The sequence below is a fragment of the Hypomesus transpacificus genome, chromosome 6 (genome assembly GCF_021917145.1).
Source record: "Hypomesus transpacificus isolate Combined female chromosome 6, fHypTra1, whole genome shotgun sequence".
In the NCBI taxonomy this organism is placed as follows: Eukaryota; Metazoa; Chordata; class Actinopteri; order Osmeriformes; family Osmeridae; genus Hypomesus; species Hypomesus transpacificus.
The window spans coordinates 9150475-9177419 of NC_061065.1; the positions used below are offsets into that span (position 1 = coordinate 9150475).

At 45.9% G+C, this 26945-nt stretch overlaps 1 protein-coding gene across 1 annotated transcript; it reads left to right on the forward strand.

Annotated features, from left to right (window-relative positions):
* On the forward strand, positions 1–26363 carry snap25a (synaptosome associated protein 25a). Its single transcript, XM_047022327.1, has 8 exons — positions 1–154; positions 11480–11618; positions 13613–13654; positions 15951–15999; positions 19035–19152; positions 23974–24093; positions 24438–24582; positions 24868–26363. Exons 2-8 carry the CDS (start codon positions 11547–11549, stop codon positions 24934–24936), a joined length of 615 nt encoding a protein of 204 aa, XP_046878283.1. The 5' UTR covers positions 1–154; positions 11480–11546; the 3' UTR covers positions 24937–26363.
* The last annotated feature ends 582 nt before the right edge of the window (positions 26364–26945 follow it).

Sequence of the window (26945 nt, forward strand, 5' to 3'; positions counted from 1 at the left end):
GCTGCTTTCATTGAAGAAGAACTGAGGAGGTATCAACCACACGCAGAGCCTTTGCAGCAAACCAGTCCTACTGAACGGGGGTGATAACGGTTAGTTGTTGAAATACGACATTTCCTCCCGGTTACTGACTGCAAGCCACCGACAACGGGCACAGGTAGGAGAAACATATTTCTTCACATTTTATCACTATCCAGATTAAATTGTATGAGTTGTGTTCTTACACTAAGCTTTACTAAACTAACCGGAGATTGTTAAGAGCATCGAAGTATGCGCTTTTATTCCAATGACAACAAATATGACAATTTATGTCATTATTAGCTACTATACAGGATTATGGCAGTTATTTAATTGTATTATCTCCATATTGGATATGTGTAGTGTTCGTAGTCTAGGCTGTAAGAAGGAAAACTGGAACGTCTTTGGAACGCATGACCCCTTCGCGTAATAAATCTACCCGCCTTCGATTGTTGAAAATGTAGGGTGCAGTGGGCTAATGCGTAAGGTGTGGGCGTTTTCTGCGTTTCAGCACCTTGGACAACGACATCGCTCAACTGCATTATCGTTAATAGGAAGATAACACATGTGGACGCTTAGAAAATGCTTCCGAAATGGATGATATTGCTTCGATCTCAGTCGAATCTGCATTAGAGGCTATAGGAATGTTGTGATTTTTGCGCAGGGCTGTATATTTCTCCTGAGGGGGGTGCTGGCTGGTTTAGGAGGGCTGGTCTTCAAACAACCGCTCGGCTGATATCGGCAATATTCTCCCCATATTGCAGCAAATTCTAAATTGTATTCAAACTTGAACGTAAACAATTTAAAGGCTGCAGTTTATAATAAACTGCGCCATAGTACGTAGTTTGTGAAACGGTGAAGGAAAAGTGTGGTAAACAAGCGGAGGGATGACCGTACTGTCCAACTTCATAAATGTGGCACTGTTGTGCACGTCCGCGCTTGCAGGCAGTTTGTTGCGTCAAATAGGATGCATTCCTACCACATTTACGTGACGAAGCATCGGTAATTACTGTCTGTGTCGCCCCGCTTGTAGACGATGGGCGGGGGCAGGAGGCGAATGAGCGGGGGTGTGGGTTGGTGAAACCCGCACTATGACACCTCCAACATCCCATACATCACAACGTTAAACGGTTGTGTTCAGCGTCTGTCCGTTTTTTTTATACAAAACCGTCTCAATCCCAGTAATGACTTTTACACAGTGAAGTAGACAATGGTACATAACTCCAACGTTGTTATTCCCAGGCCTTTGTTCGTTAAAGATCAAGCTTCCACAAATGGATCGTTGCCTGCTTGATTGTTGACCAGAGGAGGATGCGGCAGCTATTTAGGTCACGTGCGTTTGTAGTGATCACTGTGGCGTAGGAAAATAAATATATATTACGAATTTGTCGTCTATTGATGATAAACCTTCGATGATGATCATTTAAACAATTAGCCTACGTATAACTACCAGTCCTGGTGCTATACGATTGTCACATCTTTACTCAGCTTTGCACGTTTTAACTCCCTCTCTGCGTATCGGAGACAGAGATGAAGATGCAGAGATAGTGAGAGCGGGAGAAGTAGGTGAGAAAGATAAATTACGTAAAAAACGTAAACTACAAGATCAGCCTATACAAATCAGTATGGCAGAACTTTGGAATACAGCGTTCAGATATTGTTTAAGGCCTTGCCCTCGCGATCAAATGAGAAGAGCGTGTGTTCTGGCAGCCTATACTAGCCACTAGCCTCTAGGTAGGTCTCTCAGCCATACCGACCATCGGTCGGTCAAATTGCGGAGCCCACATACACGTTGTGATTGTTCCGCAGGGAAGTGGTGACTAATGATAGCGACCTATCATCAGCCCTTGATTGTTTTTTTTGTTGTCACTGGCTTGTCTCGTTCGTGTCCGACAGGAAGCTACAGTGTACGTCATCGTGTTCTGCCATTCTGAAAATCAATTTAAAAATGTTTGTGTCATTACCTAAGTTTAGCGTTTTGTTGCATGCAATTATTCTTCCTCTCATTGAAGAACCCTGAGGATGTTGTTGGCCTTAAATAGCCTATCATTTACGTTCCATGAGAGAACGGATCAAGTAGTCTCTTGAGAATTCTGAAACAAGTTTTATAGAGACGCAATTCATTTCTTGGTTTGAGAAATGTTGAAAGTATTACAAATAGCCTATTCACCACACAATGAAATACAGTTTTATGTTATTGCTCAACTACTTCTTTTTTCTACCAATAGCTACCCACATTGTCTATTAATAAGACATGATATTCATCTCTGAGACAGAGATCTGCTATGAATTCGTTTTGCCTATAAAAATGAATTGGTCTTGTTCCAGACTGCTGAGGTGTTTTAATCTGTGTGTGCTGTATTCGCTGGATGAAGGGGCTCTCTTAGAAAATATCCTATGATGAGAAACGTGATGTTGAGATCAGAGAAAATCTGAGAAAATCTTTGTTGTGGCCTCAGGAAAGCACTGTAAATGGGTCTATGCTGAGTATGTAGAGATGGGGAGGAATGTATGTGAAGTTTGTAGTCTCAGAGGAATCTGAGAATGTGTTGTTGTGGGATTGGTTTAGACCCCACTGAAGGTATTTTGTTTTGGTTCCCTCAAACAGCTTAAAAATACGTTTGAGGGTCGCCCCTTGTGGCTCACTGGGTAGCATACTTCTTGATCTAAAGCCTTAAAGCAGGGGCTGACATTTGATACTGGCCCGAGCCATTTCCTGGCTGTCTGCCCCTCTCTCTCTCCCTGCCCATCTTCTCTCTGTTTCAGATGCCCAATAATATCTAATCTATAATTTTGAAAACATTTAAAAGTGATTTCATGTTTTTTGTTTTACAGTCAAGATTGTTTTTGAGCTTTCACTGGAAGGGGTGTTGGAAAGTGAATGTTGTGGGTGCAGGAGTGTAAGAATACGGGGAGGGAGGAAGAGTGTTTTGTGCCCAGTCACCGCCACAGGGGAGGTATCACTTTCTCAAAGATACTCTGCATGTAAACAAAAACACAGTGAACTAAAATGGCTGCCACAATGGGCTGTGTCTGCGGCTGAGTTGGACTCTGAACGCCACTGCTCAGCTCTCTCAGCGCTCAGCCACTAACTTCTGAGGGAATCTTTGATTAGATTTCACTCTTCAAAATTTCATACCATATAACTCAAATTAATTTGGATCTAAAAATGGATTAGGATTATTTTGCATTTTTTAGTATCGTGTCGCTATGAGGTTACTATAGTTCCAGGCTACATGATGCTCTGTAGTGAGAACTACTGCAAACCAAGTATTTATCATATTTATACTTTATTAGCTGATAGAGAATTTTGGGTACACTGGTAGAGGAGAAGTCCATCATCTCTGACTCCTAAACTGTTCCCTTTTTCAAGATTCCTGTTTTTTGAAGGCTTTAGAGCGACAAACGCACTGCAATGACGAAGCAGAAAGAAAGTTCTCTTCTGCAGTGACACGGTAATGGGTGAAGGGGGGCCAATAAATCAAAACCCTGAACTTTCCAGCCCAACAGCCTCACTTGGCTGAGTGTTGGACCAGCACCAAAACTGCAGGAATCCGCTGGAAATTGTGGGGAAGAAAAGCCCTTTGGCTCTTTCCCCAGTGCAGAGATGGCTGATAGTATCCCCAATTGGACAGTAGCGGTTGCAGGCTGTTGTGAATCCCATCCTGCGGACGTGAGCGGCCACTGTAGTAACAATAATAAGACTTTATTTATATAGCACATTTCATACAAAAATTGCAGCTCAAGGTGCTTTACATATAATCAATAAAAACAATAATACAAGGGATAAAATATATTTTTTTAAAGTAGTAACACTCTTGTGTGACGCAGAATGCTACAGCACGACGGTGAAAGTCTGACACCACAGTTGAATAATTTTCCCTTTAGGTGTACACCCTGGAGGGATTCTACGATGCTGAAGTCGCACCAGTTGTAGTTGGCCCTTTGGAGGCACAGACCTCCAATCCTCTTCTTAAATAAGGCATACGGTCAGCTGTTATACTGCTCTAGTCAACCTGAATGCGTCTGCAAGTCATGGAAGAGCTTTATTCACAATCGCCTGGTCACATTTCGGACCTCTGTTTACACTGGGTCACATTTGATACAATATGGTTCCGTTCAGAAGCCAGTGGACTGCTGAAGGCTGTTGTGAGGTGTTGCTTTGCTCTGGTTGGTCAGACGCGGGGTGTGGAAGATCATTTATGATGCTGCAGTGCAGCCAGGAAGGATCCCCGCATCAGGGTACCCCTGCAAATTTGTATTGTGCGACGTATATCACTGACTGATCGCAGCACAGACACACATGCGCACACGCAAGTATACACGTACATGCACATACACACACAGGACCACATACTCACTCACATACTCATTCACCCATAAACACTCACACAAACAAGCACACAAAGTGCATGTGTATTCACGGGTAGAAAACGACTGGACCTGTTTGAGAGGTTTGTTTTGATCTCATATGTGTGTGGTCATGCTATGCCCCACTTTAATGTGGTAATGACATTCAGCCAACACTGCATCGGAGTGGAGGAGACATTAGAGCCAATTGTCGGTAACAGGCTTCAATTACTTCACTGATCATCAAGGCACATTTACCTTGACTGGGTCATCACACATCACACATCAGTGTCGTCTCCTGCCCATTTTACTCACAAAGTATCACCTTTTCAAGTTATAGATTATACTTTCTATTTTACCTTCAAACTGGACATTATTTTGCAGCTGTACTGCATTTAAATTACGTATATTACATGTTTAGTTATTGCTAGGAATGCTTATACTAAAAAGTGAGTTTAATATGGGTGGGGGCGGAGAAGAAGGATTAGCTTTTAGAATTTGTGATGACTGAGCGTATATTTCTTGGCTCGAGGGCTCAGTAATTGCTTTTTAATGCCTCTGTCTTTCTCAGTTCTCAAATATTTAACAGGCTCTAATGTTGTCACTTAAGAGCCACACAGACCATGACCCAGGAAGTCTACATAGAACTGGACCTTTTTACCTCCATTCTAGAATGCAACACATTCTATTCTAACCAGTAATCATCAACCCTGTCCAGTTCTACATGACCTCACAGGAAGAAACTAAACAGAACTTTATCGCGCGCAGAGATGTGGTGCAAAAACAATGAGAACCGATTGGAAAACGAAAGGTGTCTGTATTGATTGGAACTTCACGGTTTAATAGCCAATTACCACACAACGGGAAAGTGTGATGTACCTGTGTGTTGTTAGGCCTTCAGATTGCTGCTGACTGAATTCCATCAAACCTGCAGATGTGAAAAACACACGTCTGCTACTTGATCCCTTAGTTCCTAGGCATCGTGATGCGTGGTTTTTATTATGTGGGGCTCGTATAAACAGGAAGGTCACGTATTCAATTCAGTCAACCATCATATTAGGAACATGAACCGGCTGACCTAACCCCCCCCCCCATCCTCCTTCCCTCCTTCCTCTCGCCTCTCCCTCCCCTTCATCTTCCAGCTCTTTCCTATCTCACCCCCCTTTTTCCTCCCCTCCTCTATATCCCCTCTCTCCCCCCGCTTCATCCTACGTCAGTCCCTCTCTTAAACAGGCTCCCCCCCACCCCCAGTGCACCCCTCCCTGTCGTGTTGGGCTTGTCATATCTGCAGGGCCTCGGGGCTCTGGATGTCTGCTTTAATAGCCCTCCCCCCCCCCCCTTCCCCCCGGTTCATAAATCAGCCTGAGGGGTTGGGGTGGGGGTGAGGGTGGGGGTGGGGGTGCGCTGCCCTGACACAAGGAGACCACAGAGGGGGAGCGGTTAGTGTTCCTACTGGAGGTTTACAGGCCTGTATGCAAAGGCTTGACTGGGCCCTGGGGTGGATTCTTGGGCTGATGACTCTCACTGCTCTCTGTGCAGAGGAAGAGGGAGAGGTGAAAGCTTTCAGTCAGGAGTCTGTTCACATGGGACATGGTGATAAGCAGCAATACAAGCAGTGAACAGTGTGTCTGTGTGGATGTGTGGGGAGGGGGGGATGTCTGTTTGTGTGTGTGCGTGTGTGTGTGTATCCAGGTTGATGGGTGTTGTCCCAACCTAAATCACCAGGCCAGTCAGACAGGTCGTCCCTAAGCAACGCGGAGCTACCACTGCAGTGATAACACACTCATTAGACCAGAGAGTAGCTGTTACAACATGATTACATTGCATGTCCTCATTTCAGTTTGAGGAACGTTGAGGACGACGAACGTGCATGATGCACATAGTCCTGCTGGGTCCCTAATGAGGAGTCTGGGGTTGGGAGGAGGGAGAGAGAGACTGTGTAAGGAGAACAAGGAGGACACATCTGTTTGTCACCTTCATGGGGGAGTGAGGGAAGGAAAGAGGACAGGAAATGTGCTTGAGAAGGTCGTTCATACGAAGAGAAAGATGGCCCTTTCGCCACGGTCACGTAACATCTTTTTAGGGAACTGGAGCTGAATCATGCTGTCTGCTGATGCCTGTGACCATGTATTTCTAGACATTTCTGAAGAGTATGTCTACCGATAAGGTTGATACATTAGCTATACAATCTCATTTCTGCTTTCAATAATGCAGGGTGGTCTTTATAGAGAGGACTGGAGGACAGAATATCCAGCTCTGAGACAGAAACAAAATACACTGTTAGAATGACACCTTTCGTTTATGTTGAATAAGAATTCTTCGCGTCCAACAGTTCTTAGAAAAGGTAATGATAACCAGACTTTCAATGTACCTTTTTTGAAAGATTGTCACGGTTTGAAAACAGAGATTGTCATGATTCATAAAAATACCCTCCTTGGTTTGATGTCAGATAACACTAACAGTATGTGTAAAGATTTGAGAGAGAAATTCTTCTGACTGATACACATCAAATCTTTAATCTCCATCCAATTATATTCTCGAGTCTGAAGTTTACCACATGGGCTGAAAGCACAAAATGAAATATTCAACAGCCCGCATATTCACCAAGGAGTAAAAAAATAAAAAATCAAAGGACGAGAGCAGGAACAGTTAGCAGGCATGTAGTGAAAGCTGCAGTAACTGAGCTGGTCAACAAAATGGCAGCCAACACCGACGAGCTACTAAAGCCTCGGTTACGCACGGCAACCACACAAAGAGCTATTCTCCATCCAGCATATCCAGCACAACAATGCTCTATTCTCACTGCTAACATTGTGCTGGTGAGTCTGTGCGACAAAACGCCAGTCCAAGTAAATACCACAAGTCTCCCATCAGTACTTTTGCCAACCACGAGACTGATTGGTGCAGAATGAACGACTGGAGCTGGAGAACCACGGTCATGCAGTCAGCGTGGAACACGAGCGCACATGGGTAACGTGACAAATGGAAAGCGTCTCTGTGAAATTGCGCTGGTTTCAGCCAGCAGGGTAATATGTTTGCTGCGACGCTGGCGGCCTTGTTGCTTGATGAAAACAGGTACGGTCGGTTTGGGGCTTCCAGGCTTTGAGATTTGCGACGCACCAGGGAGCGAGGACATGGGCACAGGGAGGGAGGGAGGGAGGGAGGGAGGGGGGGGGGGGGGGTGGGGGGGGGGGCTAAAAAAGCCGTTTGCCAGTGGGGGTGGGTAGAGCTCTGGTTGGTTGATTGTGATTGGACAAGGCATGAAAGATGGGGGGTCTTCATGCGCAGTGGATGAGGGAATGAGAACACATTCACCACAGCTTCCACTGGGGGACTGAAGATGGGGCTGACCTGATCTGAGGGAGGAGAATAGAACAGGATAGAATGGAACAGGATATGATTAAATAGAATAGAACAGGATAGAATGGAACAGGATATGATAGTCCAGAATAGAATAGAATGGAATGGAAAAGAATGACCAACCCAAAGTTTAGTGTCCACACAAGTCGAAACGTTCCCTTTTCCAGTCATGGCATGTTACAAACAGATAAACACTTTACTGTACATATGCACTGGACAAGTAATACCAATGAATGTCTGTTGGTGAATCTTGAGTTTATGATTTAAGTTGCGTTCATTAAAGGTTAACGTAGGCATAAACTGCCATTTAATATCTAATCGGTTCATATAAATTCTCCTTGTAAGCTACGAGTGTGGGGTTTTACACAGAATCGCTCCTTCTAAAAATATAGAGGCAAGCTGCATATAAAACACACAATACAACCAGGAGCCTTCAATTAAGACATGGTGCCTGACTCAGCAAAGCCAGCTAACAAGCACATTCCTTGCAGCAGTAAAAGGGTCTATGGAGTGTGTGTGTGTTTGTGTTTGTGTGTGTGTTTGTGTGAGAGTGTGTGTGTGTTCTCCATGGAGATCATGCTGGGTTCCCATCAGTGTGAGGTCAATATGAGAGAGCCTTGCCTCATCTGAATTGACAAAGCCGTCGACACCACTGAGTGACACGTGTGTGTGTGTGCATGTGTGTGCTGAACTGAATTAAAAGTATTTTATTGAACAGGGGATTGGCGGGGTTGGGAGAAGGAGGGGGGGTGTGTGTGGGGGGGGGGGGGGGGGGGGTGGTGGGGGGGGTGCAGAGATGTATTCTGAGGCAGCTGTCCGGCAGATGTCACAGGAACAGAGGAGTTAATCACTGTAAATTAGCTGAACGAGTCAGTCAGTGTATCTGACCTGCTGAACACCAACACAGCACGCAGCAGCTCTTTACAGAAGATGGAGATTAAAGATATGACTATGTTCACAGTCCTCTGGTATCTATCATCTGACATGCTGAAGCGATACTGTTGATCGCTTTGGATAAAGGTGCCTGCTAAATGAAGACATTAGAACCTTGATTTCATGGAACCTCTTCATTAGAAACAAACACATGTCATTATAACCTCTGCTCATGAATGTCTTCTAGACAGCCATCTTTAACACAAAGTCAGTTCTGTTTTCTGACATGCTGTTGTTATATGTTTCATAATGTTCTCTTCTGCACATGTGCGTAGTGTGGATAATGGCGCAGGTTTGGCCGGGGGGCGTTGTGTGCAGCATCCAATTGGTGTTCTGTGTTCATTTAAACCACAGACGATGTCAAGCTGACTAACATGACCGCCTTTGCAAAGTAGAGTTAGATGGGGTCCGAACTCATCTTAAAATGCCAGTTAAGTAACCTCAATTGTAAGGTACATCCTATTACATTTTAATCTGTTGATTAATGACTCAATCAAACACAATCTTATTAATTCCAATTTTATTTAAAGTGTGACCCTTCTGTCGTGACGTTAAGGACCCGATTATGTACCTTTTTAACACAGTAAGTGCTATTTTAGAACAGGCTGTCTTCAGGGCTCCTAAGACGCTCCCCCTGCAGACCTGCCTGTCTGGGTTTGGAGTATAAAATAAAAGGTCAGGATGGCACGTTAAAACTAATTGGCTGAATCTAGTTATGTAACAAAATGTCTTCCTTTATGTGATAACACATTCGGAAGCCTGTTTGGGCATCTGATTTGATTTCAGCGTTGAAAGCCGCTGCACTGCGGTCTCCACCCTGGAAGAGATTTATATAAGCCAACATGGCGGAACACTTGTGATTACCCAGGCGAGAGGGGAAGGGAGGTCTGGAGTTGGACTGAGGCTGGGTTAGGAGGCTGAGGCAGGGTCTGGAGGCTGAGGCTGGGTCAGGAGGCTGAGGCTGGGTCTGGAGGCTGAGGCTGGGTCTGGAGGCTGGGTCTGGAGGCTGGGTCTGGAGGCTGAGGCTGGATGAGGAGGCTGAGGCTGGGTCTTGAGGCTGAGGCTGGGTTAGGAGGCTGAGGCTGGGTTAGGAGGCTGAGGCTGGGTCTGGAGGCCGAGGCTGGATGAAGAGGCTGAAGCTGGGTCTGGAGGCCGAAGCTGGATGAGGAGGCTGAGGCTGGGTTAGGAGGCTGAGGCTGGGTTAGGAGGCTGAGGCTGGGTTAGGAGGCTGAGGCAGGGTCTGGAGGCTGAGGCTGGATGAGGAGGCTGAGGCTGGGTCTGGAGGCCGAGGCTGGATGAGGAGGCTGAGGCTGGGTCTGGAGGCCGTGGACAGAAGCTGAAGCCAGGGACAGAACGGAGGAGAGCATTTAGCTAGCTGAGCCAACATCAGGCTACTGTGAAACAAGGGGCTTCCAGCAGGAGTCATAGAGTTGTTTTGGATAAATAAATGATCCCATTGTCAGGTTTTTGTGGCACCCATGGGACATGTGTTGAATAACAAGTGCGCATTAAAGGGAAAGTTCACCCCAAATATATACTGACAAACAAACCTTGGAGTGTAGGACAAGAGTGTTCTTTCCCCTAATGGACTGATGTAAATGTGAGGAAACGTGCTTGGTGTGTGACATGCTCGATAGTGAGCTGTCCCTCTGGAGGTGGATGTGTGTGATGTAGAGATGGCAGGGAGATGTTTGCCCCTGCTCAGCGTGCTGACCGGCTGGGCCGAACAGATGAGGCTCCCAGGACACGCTCCGGAGGAGCTGTGTACAGTAGGACCTCCAGGGCAGAATATCAACGACATGATCTCCTCACACACATACACACACACACACACGTGTCAAATTCCTTTGCCTTTTAACAACAGTGGCTCACAGGATATGGGAGTTCTGCATCTCCACTCCATGCCTTGCACACCAAGCATTTACATTTAGTCATTTAGCAGACACTCTTATCCAGAGCGACTTACAGTAAGTACAGGGACATTCTCCCCGAGGTAAGTAGGGTGAAATGCCTTGCCCAGGGACACAACGTAAATTGGCACGGCCGGGAATCGACCCTCACCAAGCAACTGAAACACGGAACCGTATTTAAGATATGGGTTCTGTTTGTATATTTTACAAGACCAAGATGACTTTGAATCTTTGTATGTTGGATGGAGGAAAGATAACTGCCACAGGGACTAACTGGCTGACCATGTCAATCTATGGTGCAGACTTGAAGGCTGTTTATGTCTGTCTGTGTTAATCCATCAAATCCTGTCAGCTCTCCCTGTCCAAAACTGGCATCCCTTGCTAACATCAATTGGATTGGCTGCTTTCCCCTCTTTCAGACGAAACAAATGCCCCTAATCCCCCATTCTCCTGGTCCTCTGAGGACAAGAACGGGGGAGAGAGAGACTCACCCCTGAGTTGCAGTCACTGCAAAGGACACACAAACACCCTCCCCTCCCTCCCCTCCCTCCCTCCCACCCCCCCCTCCCCTTCCTCCTACAGGACCAACATGGCTTCTGGAAACACACACACACCACACACACACAGGACCAACATGGTTATTGTTCATCTACAAATAAAGGAACTTCCTCTGTGGCTTGTGTCAATGTTAGACCTACTGCATTGCACCAGCATGTCTGCCGTTTGGGCAGTTGGGAGTTGTCATTAGATTGAATCTAGACCTCAAGGCTTAATTTTCGTCACATTTGATTTAACCTTTGTTCCAGCATCAGGCACACAACCAACCTGTGTTAAACACCAACTTCAGGGTGTTTTTCTTTATTTTGAGTTCATCCTAAGGGTTGTTTTTTTTCTCTTCCGGCGTCACCCAGTCTTCCCCAGATTCCCACTAGGATCTTCTCTTCCCTGTTGGAGAACAGCTCCACCTCACACGCAGCCATGGCAGAAGAGTCGGACATGCGTAATGAGCTGTCGGACATGCAGCAGCAGGCCGATCAGATGGCTGACGAGGTGAGACAGCGTCCACACACACACACACATGCACACTCACACATTCACACACACCCATACACACACATGCATGCACACACACAAACACGCACTTATGGCAGGTGTCATTCTGTTGGATCTCCTCCACACCTTCAGCTCATACCAGAGCTCACTGTCCTAACTCATTTGGGTACACAACCCCCTCTGAGATCATGTGATCATAGATGAGACAGCAACACTGACCATTTCTCAGTCATCCTGGCAGGCTGGCTCAGGAGGCGTGGATCATGCTGTTGGCTCTGGCCTGAAGCAAGCTGTGGTGGCTCTGTGCGTGCGTGTGTTTGTGTATGTTTGTGGAATGTGTGTGTGTGTAGGTGTGAGTGTGGTACGTATGCGTGGGTGTGTGGTGCGCGGAATGCGTGTACAATTGTGTGTGTGTGTGTCAGGTGGAGGGGTAGTCCTCCTGCCTCTGAGCTTATGTAACGCTACAGCATTTAGTATGTATATGGGGGCTGTGAGTGTGTGTGTTCATGTTCAATACGTGTGTGTGTGTGTGTCTGTGTTCGTGTTCACAGACATGAGTGAGTGCATGCACAGTAAATGTGTTCGTCGATGTGTTTATGCAAGTGTGTGTGCGTGCATGTCGGTGTGTGCATGCTTGTGTGTGTGTGTGCATGCTCGTATGTGCGCATGCACACGTGTGCTTTCTTGTGTGTGTGTGCATGCATGTCTGTGTGGATGCTTGTATGTGAGGGTGATTGTGTGTGTGTGCGTGCATGTCTGTGTGGATGCTTGTATGTGAGGGTGATTGTGTGTCCGTGTGTGACGGGCAGGCCTGCAGCAGCCCGGCCTGTCTCCCTGCTGCTCTCATGACTCATTCTCACACAGCTGAGCAGAATATTAAACACACATGCAAACGCTCGACACAAAATGGCAGCTACCATCACAGACTGCTCCCACAGCACTGGAACACACAGGCACAATTACAGACAGTACATGTTATCTTAGACAGACCTCCTGAGGGTCGAGCATTTGACAGTACTGTGAAGACAGCCTGTCCCAAGACACCATCGAGGAAAGGAATGATGGTCGGGTAGCCTGATGAGGGAGGAGAGGATGGAGGAGCAGAGGAAAGGGGGAGGATGAAAGGAGGATGGATGAGAGGAGGGTGGATGAGAGGAGGGTGGATGAGAGGAGGATGGATGAGGGGAGGATGGATGAGAGGCCACAGCTACAGCAGAGTCACTGTGGTTTGGGCTACTCAGACCGAGGCTCTGTGGCATTTTGCCGTCCCCCTACTCCCCCTTCCTCCCCCCATCCATTCCTCCCTCCTCTTCCTCCCATACCTCCCTCTCCCCATCCCTTCCTCCTCCCTCCCTTCCTCTCCCCTCCCCCTCCCCAGGGGCGGGGCTCTGCGTCCATGCGTGAGGGATGAGACACTCTCTCATCCCTCCCTCCTCTCTGCCAGGGCTGGGCTCTACATCTCCCCCACAGCCCCCCCCCCCTGCCATAGCCACACGCTAACACAGGCTATTTACGGAGGAAACGGGAACATGCAGCCACATCGCCACAGTGGCCATGAATAGAAGCAGCCGCTTCAAACGACTGAACGGGATGGAAATCGATAGAAGACCATCATATAACCCTGAAAATAGATGCATTTGTTTTACAAGTTACATCTTTGAATTTGAATATTAAAATACAGTACATACTGTCATTTTTTTCATATCCTGTTTCTTTTAACTGACAAGCTAGTATCGTGATACAAAGCTTACATAACAGTGATACCGTATATCTCACCGCCATTACAGACACCCAAGTGGAACAACCCAAGTGGAGTCATGTTTAGAAAAGACAGGAGCAGTTGATTAACAATCTCACTGTGTCACTCATCCAATCAAACAAAACACAACACAAAACGATCTCTACACACGTTCACTTTCATTCATCTCTGACAGTCTGATGCCCTGGTGATGATTCCCAACGCTAACCTCTGCCCTCCTCTTTGTCCACAGTCACTGGAGAGCACTCGTCGTATGCTACAGCTGGTCGAAGAGGTGAGAGAAAGACTTCCTGTGTTCACACTTCCTGTTCTGCATGTGTGTGTCCGAGCCAAGGTCATGTGGAAGCCGGTCCCAGTTGTGGGCTGAGAACAGATGATGACATCAGTGGAACACAAGGTTTTTGTTCTCACGTACCAGAGCACACGCTGACACCCGCTTGGCCATACCAGCTCATCCAGTTCTATTCAATTCACTTTATTAAACCCGAAAGAAATTCAAGTAAACAGGAATTTAGATCAGCTAAGGCGTGACTCAGCCAACTTGGACAAAGTGTCCTGACAAAGCTGTTGATGACAGAGTGAGAGGTGGGGAGGGAGGGAGGGGGTAGAAAAGAGAAGGAGAGGGTAGGAAAAGAAAGGATAAACAGACAAAGGAGATGGATAGGAGAGAGAAAGACAGGTGATGAACAGAAGGAAACTGTAAGAAAGAAGCAGAAGGCAGAGAGAGAAGTCGGAGGAGAAAGTGAAAGTGTAAAGACAGCTGGAGGGGGAGGGCCCAGTTGGGAGGACTTCAGCCGCCCGCTACACATCTCAAGGTCATATTGATCATCAGTCAACAGATCTCATCACACAGCTCCTTCCTGGAACCACTGCAGGGCGGTAGGGAGGGGTGAAGAGGTGGAGAGATGATGGGAGGGACAATGACACCATTCGACGTGAAAAACAGACAAACATTTGCAAAGATGGAAGGAGAAAATGAGAGGGGGAAAGGGGGAGATAGAAAGAGAAAGGGTGGTGAATGGGAGGAGAGGGAGAGACAAAGAGAGCAAGGAGAAAGAGAAAATAAGAGAGGGAGAGAAGAGTTTTCGAGAGAGAAGAGAGAAAGACAGACAGAGCGAAGAAGAAAGACAGACAGATATTAGTCAGACTAGGGCGTTCAGTCAGATGAATATGTATTGTAATTGTTCAGGGAGACTCATAGGAGGTTAACCGGGGGTGTTTAATATCATAACAGTGATCATTTTATACTAACCCTAACCCTATCACTAAAGCATAGTACCGAATTCTCAACACATTTTGGGAAAAAGGTTTATACAACCTGCATGCCAAATGGCAGAATGCAGGTGCCAGTATGTTTGCTGTACAGAAACCGAAGCGAAGTAGGGCTGGCAGCACTGTAATGCTTCCAGGCTGGTTAAGCTGAGGAAGGCAATCCCCCCCTGGGAGACATTGAGAGCTGCTTTGGGATTTCTCCTGGAAGAGGAGGCTCAATTACAACATAATTTATACACTGCGGCGCCTCCTTATTCCTCCCCTCACCCCCCCGGACGTCGATGCACCCCTTTGTAGATCTGCTTTGGGGGCGATGCGTGTGTGTCTGTGTGCTGTGCCAGCCTGTGTGTGTGTGTGTGTCTTGTTTATGCCATCTCCTCGCCAGGTGCCAAGTCTCTGCCATACGGAGCTGTATTTTTTATGCTTGCTCAAAAAGAACGGCTCAGGATTTAAAGGGGGACTATGCCAAGATGCGTTCTCCCCACGGTCGATATCTGTACCAAATGATCAATGAGTAATAAGTTCTACGTTGGCAATTTAAGGCAGACCCAGAGGTCTCCTGTGCTAGATTAATCTACTGTTGGTATGGAGGAATTGCAAAGTAGCCAAGTCCTTTTTTAGTCTCGCCTGGAACAATTATTTTCGAAGTGTAGGATTTAGATGAAAAATTGACACACTAAATGTAATATTTTATACATTCAGATCTGATGGGAAGCTTAATTTTAATGCAAACTATTCAATTCTAGTCGGCCTGTTTAATAAATAATCCCTCAGGAAGTAATTTATTGTGTTTCACACCAGGAGTCTAATGGCTCTGACCTGTGACCCTCAATCAATACTAACTCACGTTTCACTAGGTGGTGGCCAGGTCATTTGCTCCTTCATTATCCTCAACATGAAAAGGAGATTACAGCAGCAAAGCCAACCCCACACAGATCATGCCACAGGATGTCAGATGGACCCAGCAGGGTTCACTTCCTGTTTACTTCATATCAAGCATTAAATGGTCTACCATTGGTTGTCTGAGGGCAACATGTGACCTCACAAGCCTCAGGCAGAGAGTGGCTCTGAACCACCTCTGTTACACAATCAAATGATTCAAAACATTATCTAAGCGTGACGAGTCTCCTGGTGCGGTTACTTTATCCAACTAATATTACGTTTTCATCTTGTCCTCTAATCACTAAACTCCCGGCTTATTTCTCTTTTCTGGACTCACCTTCCTTTCTTTCTTGTCCTCTGTTCCTCCTATCTTCCTTCGCTCCTTCCCTATTTGCCTGGCTGTTCTGGGGGAGTAGAGTAAAGATGCTGGCATCAGGACTCTGGTCATGCTGGACGAGCAAGGAGGTAAGTCTGGGAATCTTCTAGAAGAGATACGGAGATGTACCTGATCCACACGCCACCTCTGGATATAAGTTTAGAAAGTGTAACTCTTAATGCATGCACTGCAAATACCTTTTCATAACAAATCATGAATTTGCTTACACTGTGGTGATTTGACACTTGGCTGTGTTTATTTCCACGTTTTGATCAACGGCCCTATTAAAGTGAAAGATTGAAAAATGATCATGCTGTAAAAAAAACTGTTGCTTGTATAAAGATGCATTTTCACACTAATATTTCCCCCCCCAAAAAAACTCAAATGATAGTTCCTCCTTTGTTACTATTTTTTATTTCATTTGTTTAATTCAGGACAAACATGAGGATGGTTATCTAATTTGATCTTTCTTTCAACTAACAACGATTTTAATCTTCTTCTTTCCTTTCGCTTATTTCTTTCCTGGGTTTGCTAACTTCTATCCTTGGTTTGCATACTTACTTTTCTTTGGTTCGCCAACACCTTTTCATTTTTAGTTCGCTGACAGCTTCATGTGCCAAAATACAAGAAAACCTTGAAACTATGAAGTGCAAATATCCCTCCTGGCTTCTGCAAGGTCATAGAAAGACACTGAAGTAACCATCCTCAAAGTTTTAGACAAATTCATTTCTGTGACAAAATTCTCTCAATAATTCGCATCAACTTCATTGGATTGTCCCCACAGACAACAGGAACGGTACAAAAATGACTCATAGTCTGATCCTGGATCAGTTTGGGCTTGATCCCATCTGTCTGACCACAGAAACTTGACCTGCTGAACTCTATTCTAGGAAATCTGAGCAAGTTGTTGGCTCGTCGTCACCGAATATTCATAATATGTAAAGAGGATTGACGGATTGCCAGCATTTATTCAGAATCACATAACTAGATTCTACATATGTTCTGGCTGTCTATTTACAGTTGGGACTCACAATATCATTGTCCAGCGTAGACTGATCCCAGGTCAGCCTACAGGCTTTAGAAGGGGCTGACATGTCACCGATATGGAGGTGAACGCAGGTTCTGTCTCAGCGTTGCTAAACAGTGCAAACAAACGATCGATTTAGCTGGTAATGACAAAACTCACTCACTTTTCTATGACTCCGCATGAATGATTCTGCTGTCTACACTAACTGAAGGCATTTTTGTACAATCCCTAGGTAATGTCACAGCGAATACCTGTACTGTATACATGCAGTTATACATGCATGTTCAATGCAGTACATAAGGAATGTACTGTATAGTAGATCTGACAAACTAACCCTTTATTTTACACTGTTATTAGTATAGCTAACATTCACAGCATACATTTATCTTAGAATACACACATTTATGTGTGTAGAAATTGAATATGATTTTATTTTCCCCGGTTTATTAATCATTTATTAGTGTCAGTTGAAGAGATCGAGGAATACATATTTATCATGGCCCCAAGACCTTAGCCAACTCGAGCTCTCTAATTGGCTAGTAGACCGTGCCAATCACCCACCCAGGTATGAGCTCTCTGGCTGAGTTTATTAATGACATTCTCTCTATTTCTCTCTCTTTGCCTTCTCATCCCTCTGCGCCCTCATCCCACACAGGGATGATTCTGAGCCAGTACTGCAGGTTGCATTAGTTATGAGGAAAGCTGCGAGCCCGTACGGTCTCCCTGCTCCGCCTCTCTGTTGTCACGGTGATCTGAGCACTATCCAGGGATTGTACAAACTTGGAAGATGTCAGTGAGCTTAGTTCCTGACTGCCCCATGCCTGACCCACCACACACTACCTCCTCCCTCACCTTCACACACTCAGTCTGCTCGGGAACTGTCCCTAATTGAGTTAACTTCTACCCCACACAAGGTTCCTCTCTGTCCACCCTCACCACACACACACACACACACACCCTGAAACGCCTTATAGTTAACTATATCATTGGTTTGGTTGCCCCCTTTCAACCACCATCCTATGGCATGCCCCTTCTCCTCCTCCTTCCTTCTCAGACACTGACCACAACAGGACCCACCCTCCACCTACGCCCCCCATATCCATGCCTCGATTCACGAGTCACATTGACCATCCGCTGCCTATCCTGTAGGTCAGGCCCTATCAGCTCCACTACAGTTCACATGCCCATGGTCAAACTTTAGGACCTAATGTTTCTGTCTGGAGACCGATTTAGTTGTTGAAATCACTTAAGGTGAAAGTTAGTGCTTGGTGTCAATAAAACCTGTAACCACTGCTGGGTTCATCCAGTAGAACATGCAGAGAACTCCTACCTTAAGGTGGCAACATAAGATTCCTTAGTTTCCTTGGACGCAATGCCCATGGTACATGGAACACCTTCCGACTGAAATAGTAAGATGGAACCCTTCAGGACAGAATAGCTCTGTCACACACGGCACAATACCAAAACACATTATCGTGTTATCTTAAATCAGTTTGGTATCTGTGATTGCCAACGCAAGCATATCGAGAATTACATTGAGAACAAGTTCATCACAGTCTCACATGAATCTAGCTCCTGTAGGATTCTCTGGCGTAAAGATCCAGGGTGCATTACTGTCCCAGTGTAGCAGAGCGATGCATGCACTCAATAGAAACTCATTTAAGTTCACACACAGCTGCTGCAGCTCATGACTCATATTTCTGTCAAATAGTCAATAAAGTTCATTCCACTGCTGTCATCCCTTTGTCCTGACCAGAACAACTCGATCGTGTTGAAGATGGCATGAACCATATCAACCAAGACATGAAGGAGGCCGAGAAAAATTTAAAAGATTTAGGGAAATGCTGTGGGCTTTTCATATGTCCGTGTAACAAGTAGGTACTGAACACGTGCCCAGAGACTCTTGCATATGTGGTGGCGTCCAGTTATCTTTTTCTTTTTTTTAACTTTTTTTTTCTTTTTCTTTTTTTTTTAATCTTTCGTCACAGTGAGTGTCTGAAGCTGTTGTCTTCTCTTCTTTGTCCTCTCTTTCCTCTCCTCTATCTTTTTCTCCTCGTGCTTCGTTCTGTGGGGGATAAATAACTTGTGTTTAATCAGAGCAACTGGAGCGTATCGAGGAAGGAATGGACCAGATCAATAAGGACATGAAGGATGCAGAAAAGAATTTGAACGATCTAGGAAAATTCTGTGGTCTTTGCTCCTGTCCATGTAACAAGTAGGTGCTGCTTGCCTGCCTGCCTGCCTGCCAATCAAAAAAGAGGTAGAAGTGACATCATAGTGGCCAAGGGCCAATAGTCCGCTCTGCTCCAACTCTAGCAAGATTTAATCCGCCCCTTTAATCTTGACTTTTGACGACAACCCAATTAGTCCTGAAACATACTCTCACACCAACTCTCTCACACACTTTCTTACACACACACACACACTCTCTCTCTCTCTCTCTTACATGCGGCAACACACATATACACACAGATATGAATAAATTCACACTCAAAGCATCCACATACATGCACATACAAGCACACACATAAACTGTATATACATATATACTGTTTATACACACACTAATACACACAGGATAACTACAGCCTCAGGTCCCTGTAGGAGGGGCATCCAGGCTATCCCACAATCCTTAGCTTCATCCCAATACTGGCCCATTGTCACAATCATCTCTAAGGGACAGAATCGTGAATGATTCAAATTTTAACATTGCCAGTAACATACTGAAACATGTTTCAACTAATTCTTCTAAAACAAGCCAATCACATCTTCACACTGGTCACGCTTCTTCAACAACATATAAACAATGAAAACACTCTTCCGATCCACAAACCAAACTTTCCTGCACCCTACCAGTACTTCATCACCGGGAACTTAGCCATCCTCCTCTTAAAGCAGTCTATTCTAACCCACTTCACCACACACACCCTCAATAAGCAAACCTCTCCAAGCACCATAAGAACCTCTCCACGCACCCTAACCATGGGAGTCCACACCCGTGGAGTGCAGCTCCTCAGTAAGCTAGCTTCTCTAGACCAGGACTAACGAGCTGGACTGTTTGACACTTCTCCTCATATGCATGATACTGCCATGATACCACCATAACACTAACCATGGTCAAACTTGAACTCCCATGCGTACAGTAACAGACATGTCTGCACTGCAGAATGTACAGTACTGTAGGGTAGCAGGCACATTAACACTGCCCCCCTTTTGCAACTCTGAACGCACCCCCATTAATTAACTCAGTAACGAATGCCACTGACTGGAATGACTTGAGAGCATGTTTATTGAATGCCATGCATGTTGATGCTGCCACTCATGCTGATAATGCAACACATGAAATTATGTTTGTAATATAATGATACAAGTGAATGATGAGCTCCTGTTGTGTTTTATAAATATATCCCAGGGTACATCCGAGCCAGGTTCAACACAAACACACGGCAGAAACCACTGACAGAACAATGGATCTAATATAAACAATGAAAAGAGAATCAAAAAGAAGGAAATAGATTTAAAAGTACATGTCAGTTTTGACATACAAATAGTATGAGATGTATGATAAATAGAAAAAAACCTCTGCAGTGCTAGTGCTCAGATCACTTCTCTAACACCCCTCCCCCACCCTCGACACACGTCAAGGAGTCTACCAATACCCAGATTATATAGATCAGTTGAGGTGTCATGACAACCTGTCACAAAGTTTACTAAAGACCAAATCTACAGACTGGCCAATCTGAGCCTCCGGCTATGCCTGAAAGAGCAGCTCTGCCCACACACCCTGGCTGCCTGGCCTCTCCCCAGCCCTCTGGAGGCTGCCTGGCCTCCCTCAGCCCTCTGGAGGCTGCCTGGCCTCTCCTCAGCCCTCTGGAGGCTGCCTGGCCTCCCTCAGCCCTCTGGAGGCTGCCTGGCCTCTCCTCACCCCTCTGGAGGCTGCCTAGCCTCTCCTCAGCCCTCTGGAGGCTGCCTAGCCTCCCGCAGCCCTCTGGAGGCTGCCTAGCCTCTCCTCACCCCTCTGGAGGCTGCCTGGCCTCTCCTCAGCCCTCTAGAGGCTGCCTGGCCTCTCCTCACCCCTCTGGAGGCTGCCTAGCCTCCCTCAGCCCTCTGGAGGCTGCTTGGCCTCTCCTCAGTCCTCTGGAGGCTGCCTGGCCTCTCCTCAGCCCTCTAGAGGCTGCCTAGCCTCCCTCAGCCCTCTGGAGGCTGCCTGGCCTCTCCTCAGCCCTCTGGAGGCTGCCTGGCCTCTCCCCAGCCCTCTGGAGGCTGCCTGGCCTCTCCTCAGCCCTCTGGAGGCTGCCTGGCCTCTCCTCAGCCCTCTGGAGGCTGCCTGGCCTCTCCTCAGCCCTCTAGAGGCTGCCTCCCTCAGCCCTCTGGAGGCTGCCTGGCCTCTCCTCAGCCCTCTGGAGGCTGCCTGGCCTCTCCTCAGCCCTCTGGAGGCTGCCTGGCCTCTCCTCAGCCTTCTGGAGGCTGGCTGTCTTCACACCCGCACTGGCATGTGTGATCAACCATGGATCGACCCCACTCCCTGCAGGAGTCTGAGGAATGGAATAGGATGAGTTTCTATCTTGCATAATCCCAACATACAGGGTCGGTGCTATTCTTAGAAATCAGATTACTGAAACATATAGGGAGCGAATCGAATCAAATCAAATCAAATCAAATGTATTTGTATAGCCCTTTTTACACGCAAGCATGTCACAGAGGGCTTCACATGCGCCCATAGAACTGCCCCTCAACCAACCTAAACCCTCAAGGAAGACAAGGAAAAACTCCCAGAAAAACTCCCACCGGGAGAAAAAATGGAAGAAACCTTGGGAGGAGCAATTCAGAGAGGGATCCCCTCCTCCAGAGACGGTTGGTAAGAGAGAGGAGCAGAACACAAGCTAAACATAGTCATACAGTGTCAATGGGTTTTGAAACACCAAAATCCATTGTTCGGCTTTATAGACGTTGGATGGGACCGGGAAACTCGCTGTTGGCCGTCATGGAGACTGGATTCCGGGTGACGACCTGGTTCAGCGTTGGCAAACCGACGACCAAGCAGGTCCTGACAGCTCAAACCCCCCACACCACAGGGAATGTGTGGGGGGGGGACAGAGAGGAGAGCAGGGATTAGAGAATGCCAGGAGCAGCTAACAGTTACAGTCAAAATAGAATGAGATCCCCACCGGTCAAGTGTGGACTAGTGCAGCAATTTAACAGAGCAAAAAGGGTATTTGATGCAGCCCCACACACCAAAACAACGACAGCCCCCCTCAGTTGGAACATGAAATCTGTTCCAGGGGAAAGAACTCTAAAGTAGGTTATACTTATACGAATAAGGATGAAAACAGCCAGTCCCCCGTTGTCTCCAACTAGTAATAAAAACAGTAACAATATACAGCAACGGAACTATAATAATAATAATACTAACAATATACAGTAACAGGTTTACTTTATTTGTTTGAATCGAACTGATAAGATAATGGGTTGAGATGCCAAACCAAATCTAGAAGAAGTGGGAGAGGAGGGAGGGACGGAGAGAGGGAGGGAGGGAGGGGGAGAGACTAGAGAGAGAGAAAAGGGGCTTGAAAGCGTGAGAGGAGAGGAGTGTGTTTGCCAGGTTAGATGCTGTGTGTCACTGATGACAGAGAGCCAAGCGAAGCCTCAGTCCATGTCTATAAATAACCCAGGGTGGGGGAGGCTTCTGTCTGATGAAACAAGAAATATCGTCCCCAGACTACAAGGTTACCAAAATGCTTCCAAACGCTTTGGAGCAGAAATACATACGATAAGAGGAGGGGGAGAAAGAAAGAAACAATATTTAGAAATGTTTTAACTTGAGATCGATCCATTCTCCTTTTTCCCCGTGGAGGGTAAGGGGGGTTCTGCTTCCGGCTCCCACCGCTATCGCAGACGTATATGTGATGCGTTTATTTTCCCAGTCAGTAGCGTCAGGCATCCAGGCAGACACACACTTACCCCACGACTCTGGGCCAAATTAGATGCTGACTGTGAAAATGGATGATGCCACATTGTCAGGCGACAATTAAACTGGTTAGTTTAGTTCACCCCCCCCCCACCCTTGTTAGACCAACCATAGTTCACCACCCCCCACCCTTGTTGGACCAACCAAAGTTCACCCCCCCCCACCCTTGTTAGACCAACCATAGTTCACCCCCCCCCCCCCACCCTTGTTAGACCAACCAAAGTTCACCCCCCCCACCCTTGTTAGACCAACCAAAGTTCACCCCCCCCCACCCTTGTTAGACCAACCAAAGTTCACCCTCCCCCCCATCATATGACCTGTCCCCCTACCTCAGCCTCACTACACCTGCCTTAATTCCAACTGACTCTCTTGTTCTCCAGCGTTTAAACTCTGACCTGATCGAGACATCTGACACTCCTAACAAAGTGCACGGTGCTCTGTGACTCCCTCCATTTTGTTTTGTTTTCTTTTGCAGTTCTTCGCACTCGTCCCCAACGATGTGACAGTCCTGTTTCCCTGTGTTGTCTGTCTGCCAGAGCCTGTGTTACATGTTCTCTGTCACAGTCCCACTGGGGGGACACCGTCATAAGGGGGAGGGGGTGGTGTGGGGGGAAGAGGATGGAGGGGGGGTGGAGGGGGGGCAGGAACAACATGAGTCATCCCAAGTGTTGTATCCACAATTGCATGCGTGTCGGAGAATAGCTATTTCCATGCTGAGAAAGGTATGTGCCTCACAACACGAAGCCTGCCTGAGTAAAGCTATGTTATATTCCTAGGAGATATAACATGTGACAGACATGATGATATTAACAAGAGAATGAAACTGACCCCAGCCTGCTCTGCTTTGCTTGGTTAGTCTAGTCTTGACTGTTAATCATATTTCTATGTGCCAGATGCATGCTGCAGTAATACTGTCTAGATCGTAATAACGATTGATGTACGAACAACGAATGATGATGATGATTCCAGTTCCTAGTTGAGAACAGGAGGAACAGTCAGAGAGAAACTGACCCTCCTCCCTCCCTCCCTCCCCTCCCTCCCTCCCTCCCTCCCTCGCCGGTCCACCAGGATGAAGAGTGGGGGCAGTAAGGCCTGGGGGAACAACCAGGACGGTGTGGTGGCCAGCCAGCCCGCCCGTGTGGTCGACGAGCGTGAACAGATGGCCATCAGCGGAGGTTTCATCCGCAGGTGAGGGGGAGAGTGTGTGTGTGTGTTTGTGTGTGACTGTGCAATCGATGCCCAGGTGTGTGCCTGTGGAGGGCAGAGCAGGAGAAAGGCTGTCTTCAGGAGGTCAACAAGAGCTGCTTCGGGCCAGCGGCCAGACCAACAGGGCTAGGTCCACTGAGGGACATCAAAGGAGGAATATGGATGATGCCCAGTGGAGATGAAGAGAGGAGCACCCTCGGGACCTAGATTACCAAGTCAATGTGGAGTGTGTGTGTGTGTGTGTGTGTTTGCACATGAAAATGAAATGTGTGTTCATGTGAATGACTTATAGCTGTGTGTGTGTGTGTGTGTGTGTGGGCGTGCAGGGTAACAGACGATGCCAGGGAAAATGAGATGGATGAGAACCTGGAGCAGGTGGGCGGTATCATTGGCAATCTGCGCCACATGGCCCTGGACATGGGCAACGAGATTGACACCCAGAATCGCCAGATCGACAGGATCATGGATAAGGTACTGGGGGGACTTTGAATCGGAACCAGAAACAGGGTCAGAATTAATGAAATAGCATTATAATCAGAATCTGGAATCAGGATATCGGAGTATGTAATACAATCAGAATCAGAATAATCTGGCTCAAAACCTAGTATCAGTGATATATTCAACCAATACCAAAACCAAGACAATAATCAAAAGTTACATTTTATCTGTCACTTGACTATCATCTTTTGTTATTGTTGTTTGGATGTCAACGCTTTTTGTCAACCGTTCACTCTCTGCTGTCCTCTCTCCAACCAGGCTGATTCCAACAAGACCAGGATCGATGAAGCCAACCAGCGCGCCACAAAGATGCTGGGCAGTGGCTAAGCTCCTGTCTCCCACACTGCGACAGCTTGCTGCCCAGTCAGTCGACAGGCGCAAACATGCTTTTATCATATGGTATTTATCTTCTAGGTTTGCACACATGCACATATCACCTACTCCATTGTAAATGTTGTTCTGTGTGTCGTCCGTCTGCTTTTTCAATGATTGTCCTGGTAAGATTATTTCTTATACTCTGTATATCATTCTTTCCAAAGGTTGTATATAGTGCTGACTCGATGGTTATAGCTCACTTGTGAAGTTTTTATCTTTATCAATAAATATATATATCATATATAAAATATATATCATATATATATATAATAAAAGTACACTGCTGGATGATTAGTGTGATGGGAATGCTAAACAAGCTGTTTTTCCTTTTCAGTATTTCAGTATTGTCTTAGTAAAACTGTGTCATACCATTAGGCTACTGTCATGATCCTTATTTTGATGTTGTCATGACGAATGAAGAAGAGGAATTAAAAGAACTAAAGATAAACAACTATGATGATATATTTCTCAAAAAGCACTTAACAATCAATGTCTTCAGTTCATTTTTCCTCACCGCAATCATAATGAGTTTCTGTTTAGACAACGTGCAACTTAACACTCCGTAGCTGTAATAGACATTGCATTCCAAGTGATGTGAATTGTGCGTTCTGCATGACAAATGGTAGATTTTAGAGTCTTATAAATAAATCCTGTCTGAAAAAAGTTATAAAAAAATATGTATCATGGCAGCAGCAAAATCGACAAAAAGCATGCATAGTATTAGGACACAGTTGACCGTTCCATATTCCTGCAAGTTTGCAATAGAACCACTATTTCTGTCTATCTATATTCACAGACTGTGACCATCGTTGTAAAATAATGCAAAAATGTTCTAAAAGCAAGGAGATTCAAATGAAAAACGAGGGCGTGGCTGTTTCGCAAAAAATGACCTGTTTTCTAAACGAATATGCAGTTCAGTAGAGATATTGAAGATGTGATGAGAGGTTGGGATTGGTTGTGTTGTAACATAGGATTTGGATGCTCTGAAAAAAATAAACGTTTGCAATGTAAAGCAAAAGACACATTTCTGAGAAACCTTACTTTTATAAGAAGACTGTATTCCTGTTAGTTTACTCTCCCTACATGTTGTTTATTATCGGTAAAATAATACTAATCATGATAATAATTATACTCTGAAACAAAAAATTACATTACAAAAGGTTTTTTGTTGCTTCTGTACTTTAGAGCTATGCACACCAAATCGCCGAAATGTTGAGTAGTTAGAATTGTAGGACTAAATACCTGAATGACACATAGGTTAAACTGTGAGATTGATGTCCTCAACGCATGTAATATTAAAACTCCCTCTGTATTCTGTCAGTTTGTGAAGTGGTGGACATTTTGTAGCTAGCTGAATTGATTAAAAGTAATAAAGCCTAGTCCAGTGTCTGTGATTATTGCTCCTGTGTGTCACTGGGTGTGATGTCATACAATCAGCAGATGCTTCTAACAAAGTGACGACCAGGGGGGATTTGAACCTGCGATCTCTGGATCTGCAGTCAACTCTGGTGTGTGGAGGATCATTGTGGCCACACTTGGATTCATCTTATTAAGCAACGAAAACAACAGCAAACTTGGACTTTGACATCATACTTTATTGACTCCAATGTGCTAGCACAGTTTCACCAGTGAAGAGAACATCACAACAGAGATATCAGAGTTAGTTCCACACAGAAGCAACATCAATATGTTCATGCAGTTTAGGAAAGGGTGTGAGAATATTCATCCCATTTGTAGCAGATCTAATCAAACTGATTGAATTGAAATGAATCATCTGGTTCAGGCTTCAGCGGTGCTGCATTAACCTATTTGACCACCCTTGACAAAGAGACTGTATCTGTGATGGATTTGTCACTTGACTGTTTGTGGGCATTAAAAATCACTTTTGCCTGACTTCCATCCATACTGGGGCGTTGTTCTAAAGGGGTTCATCTGAGGAAGGTTTGAGTTCAAGGTTTGAC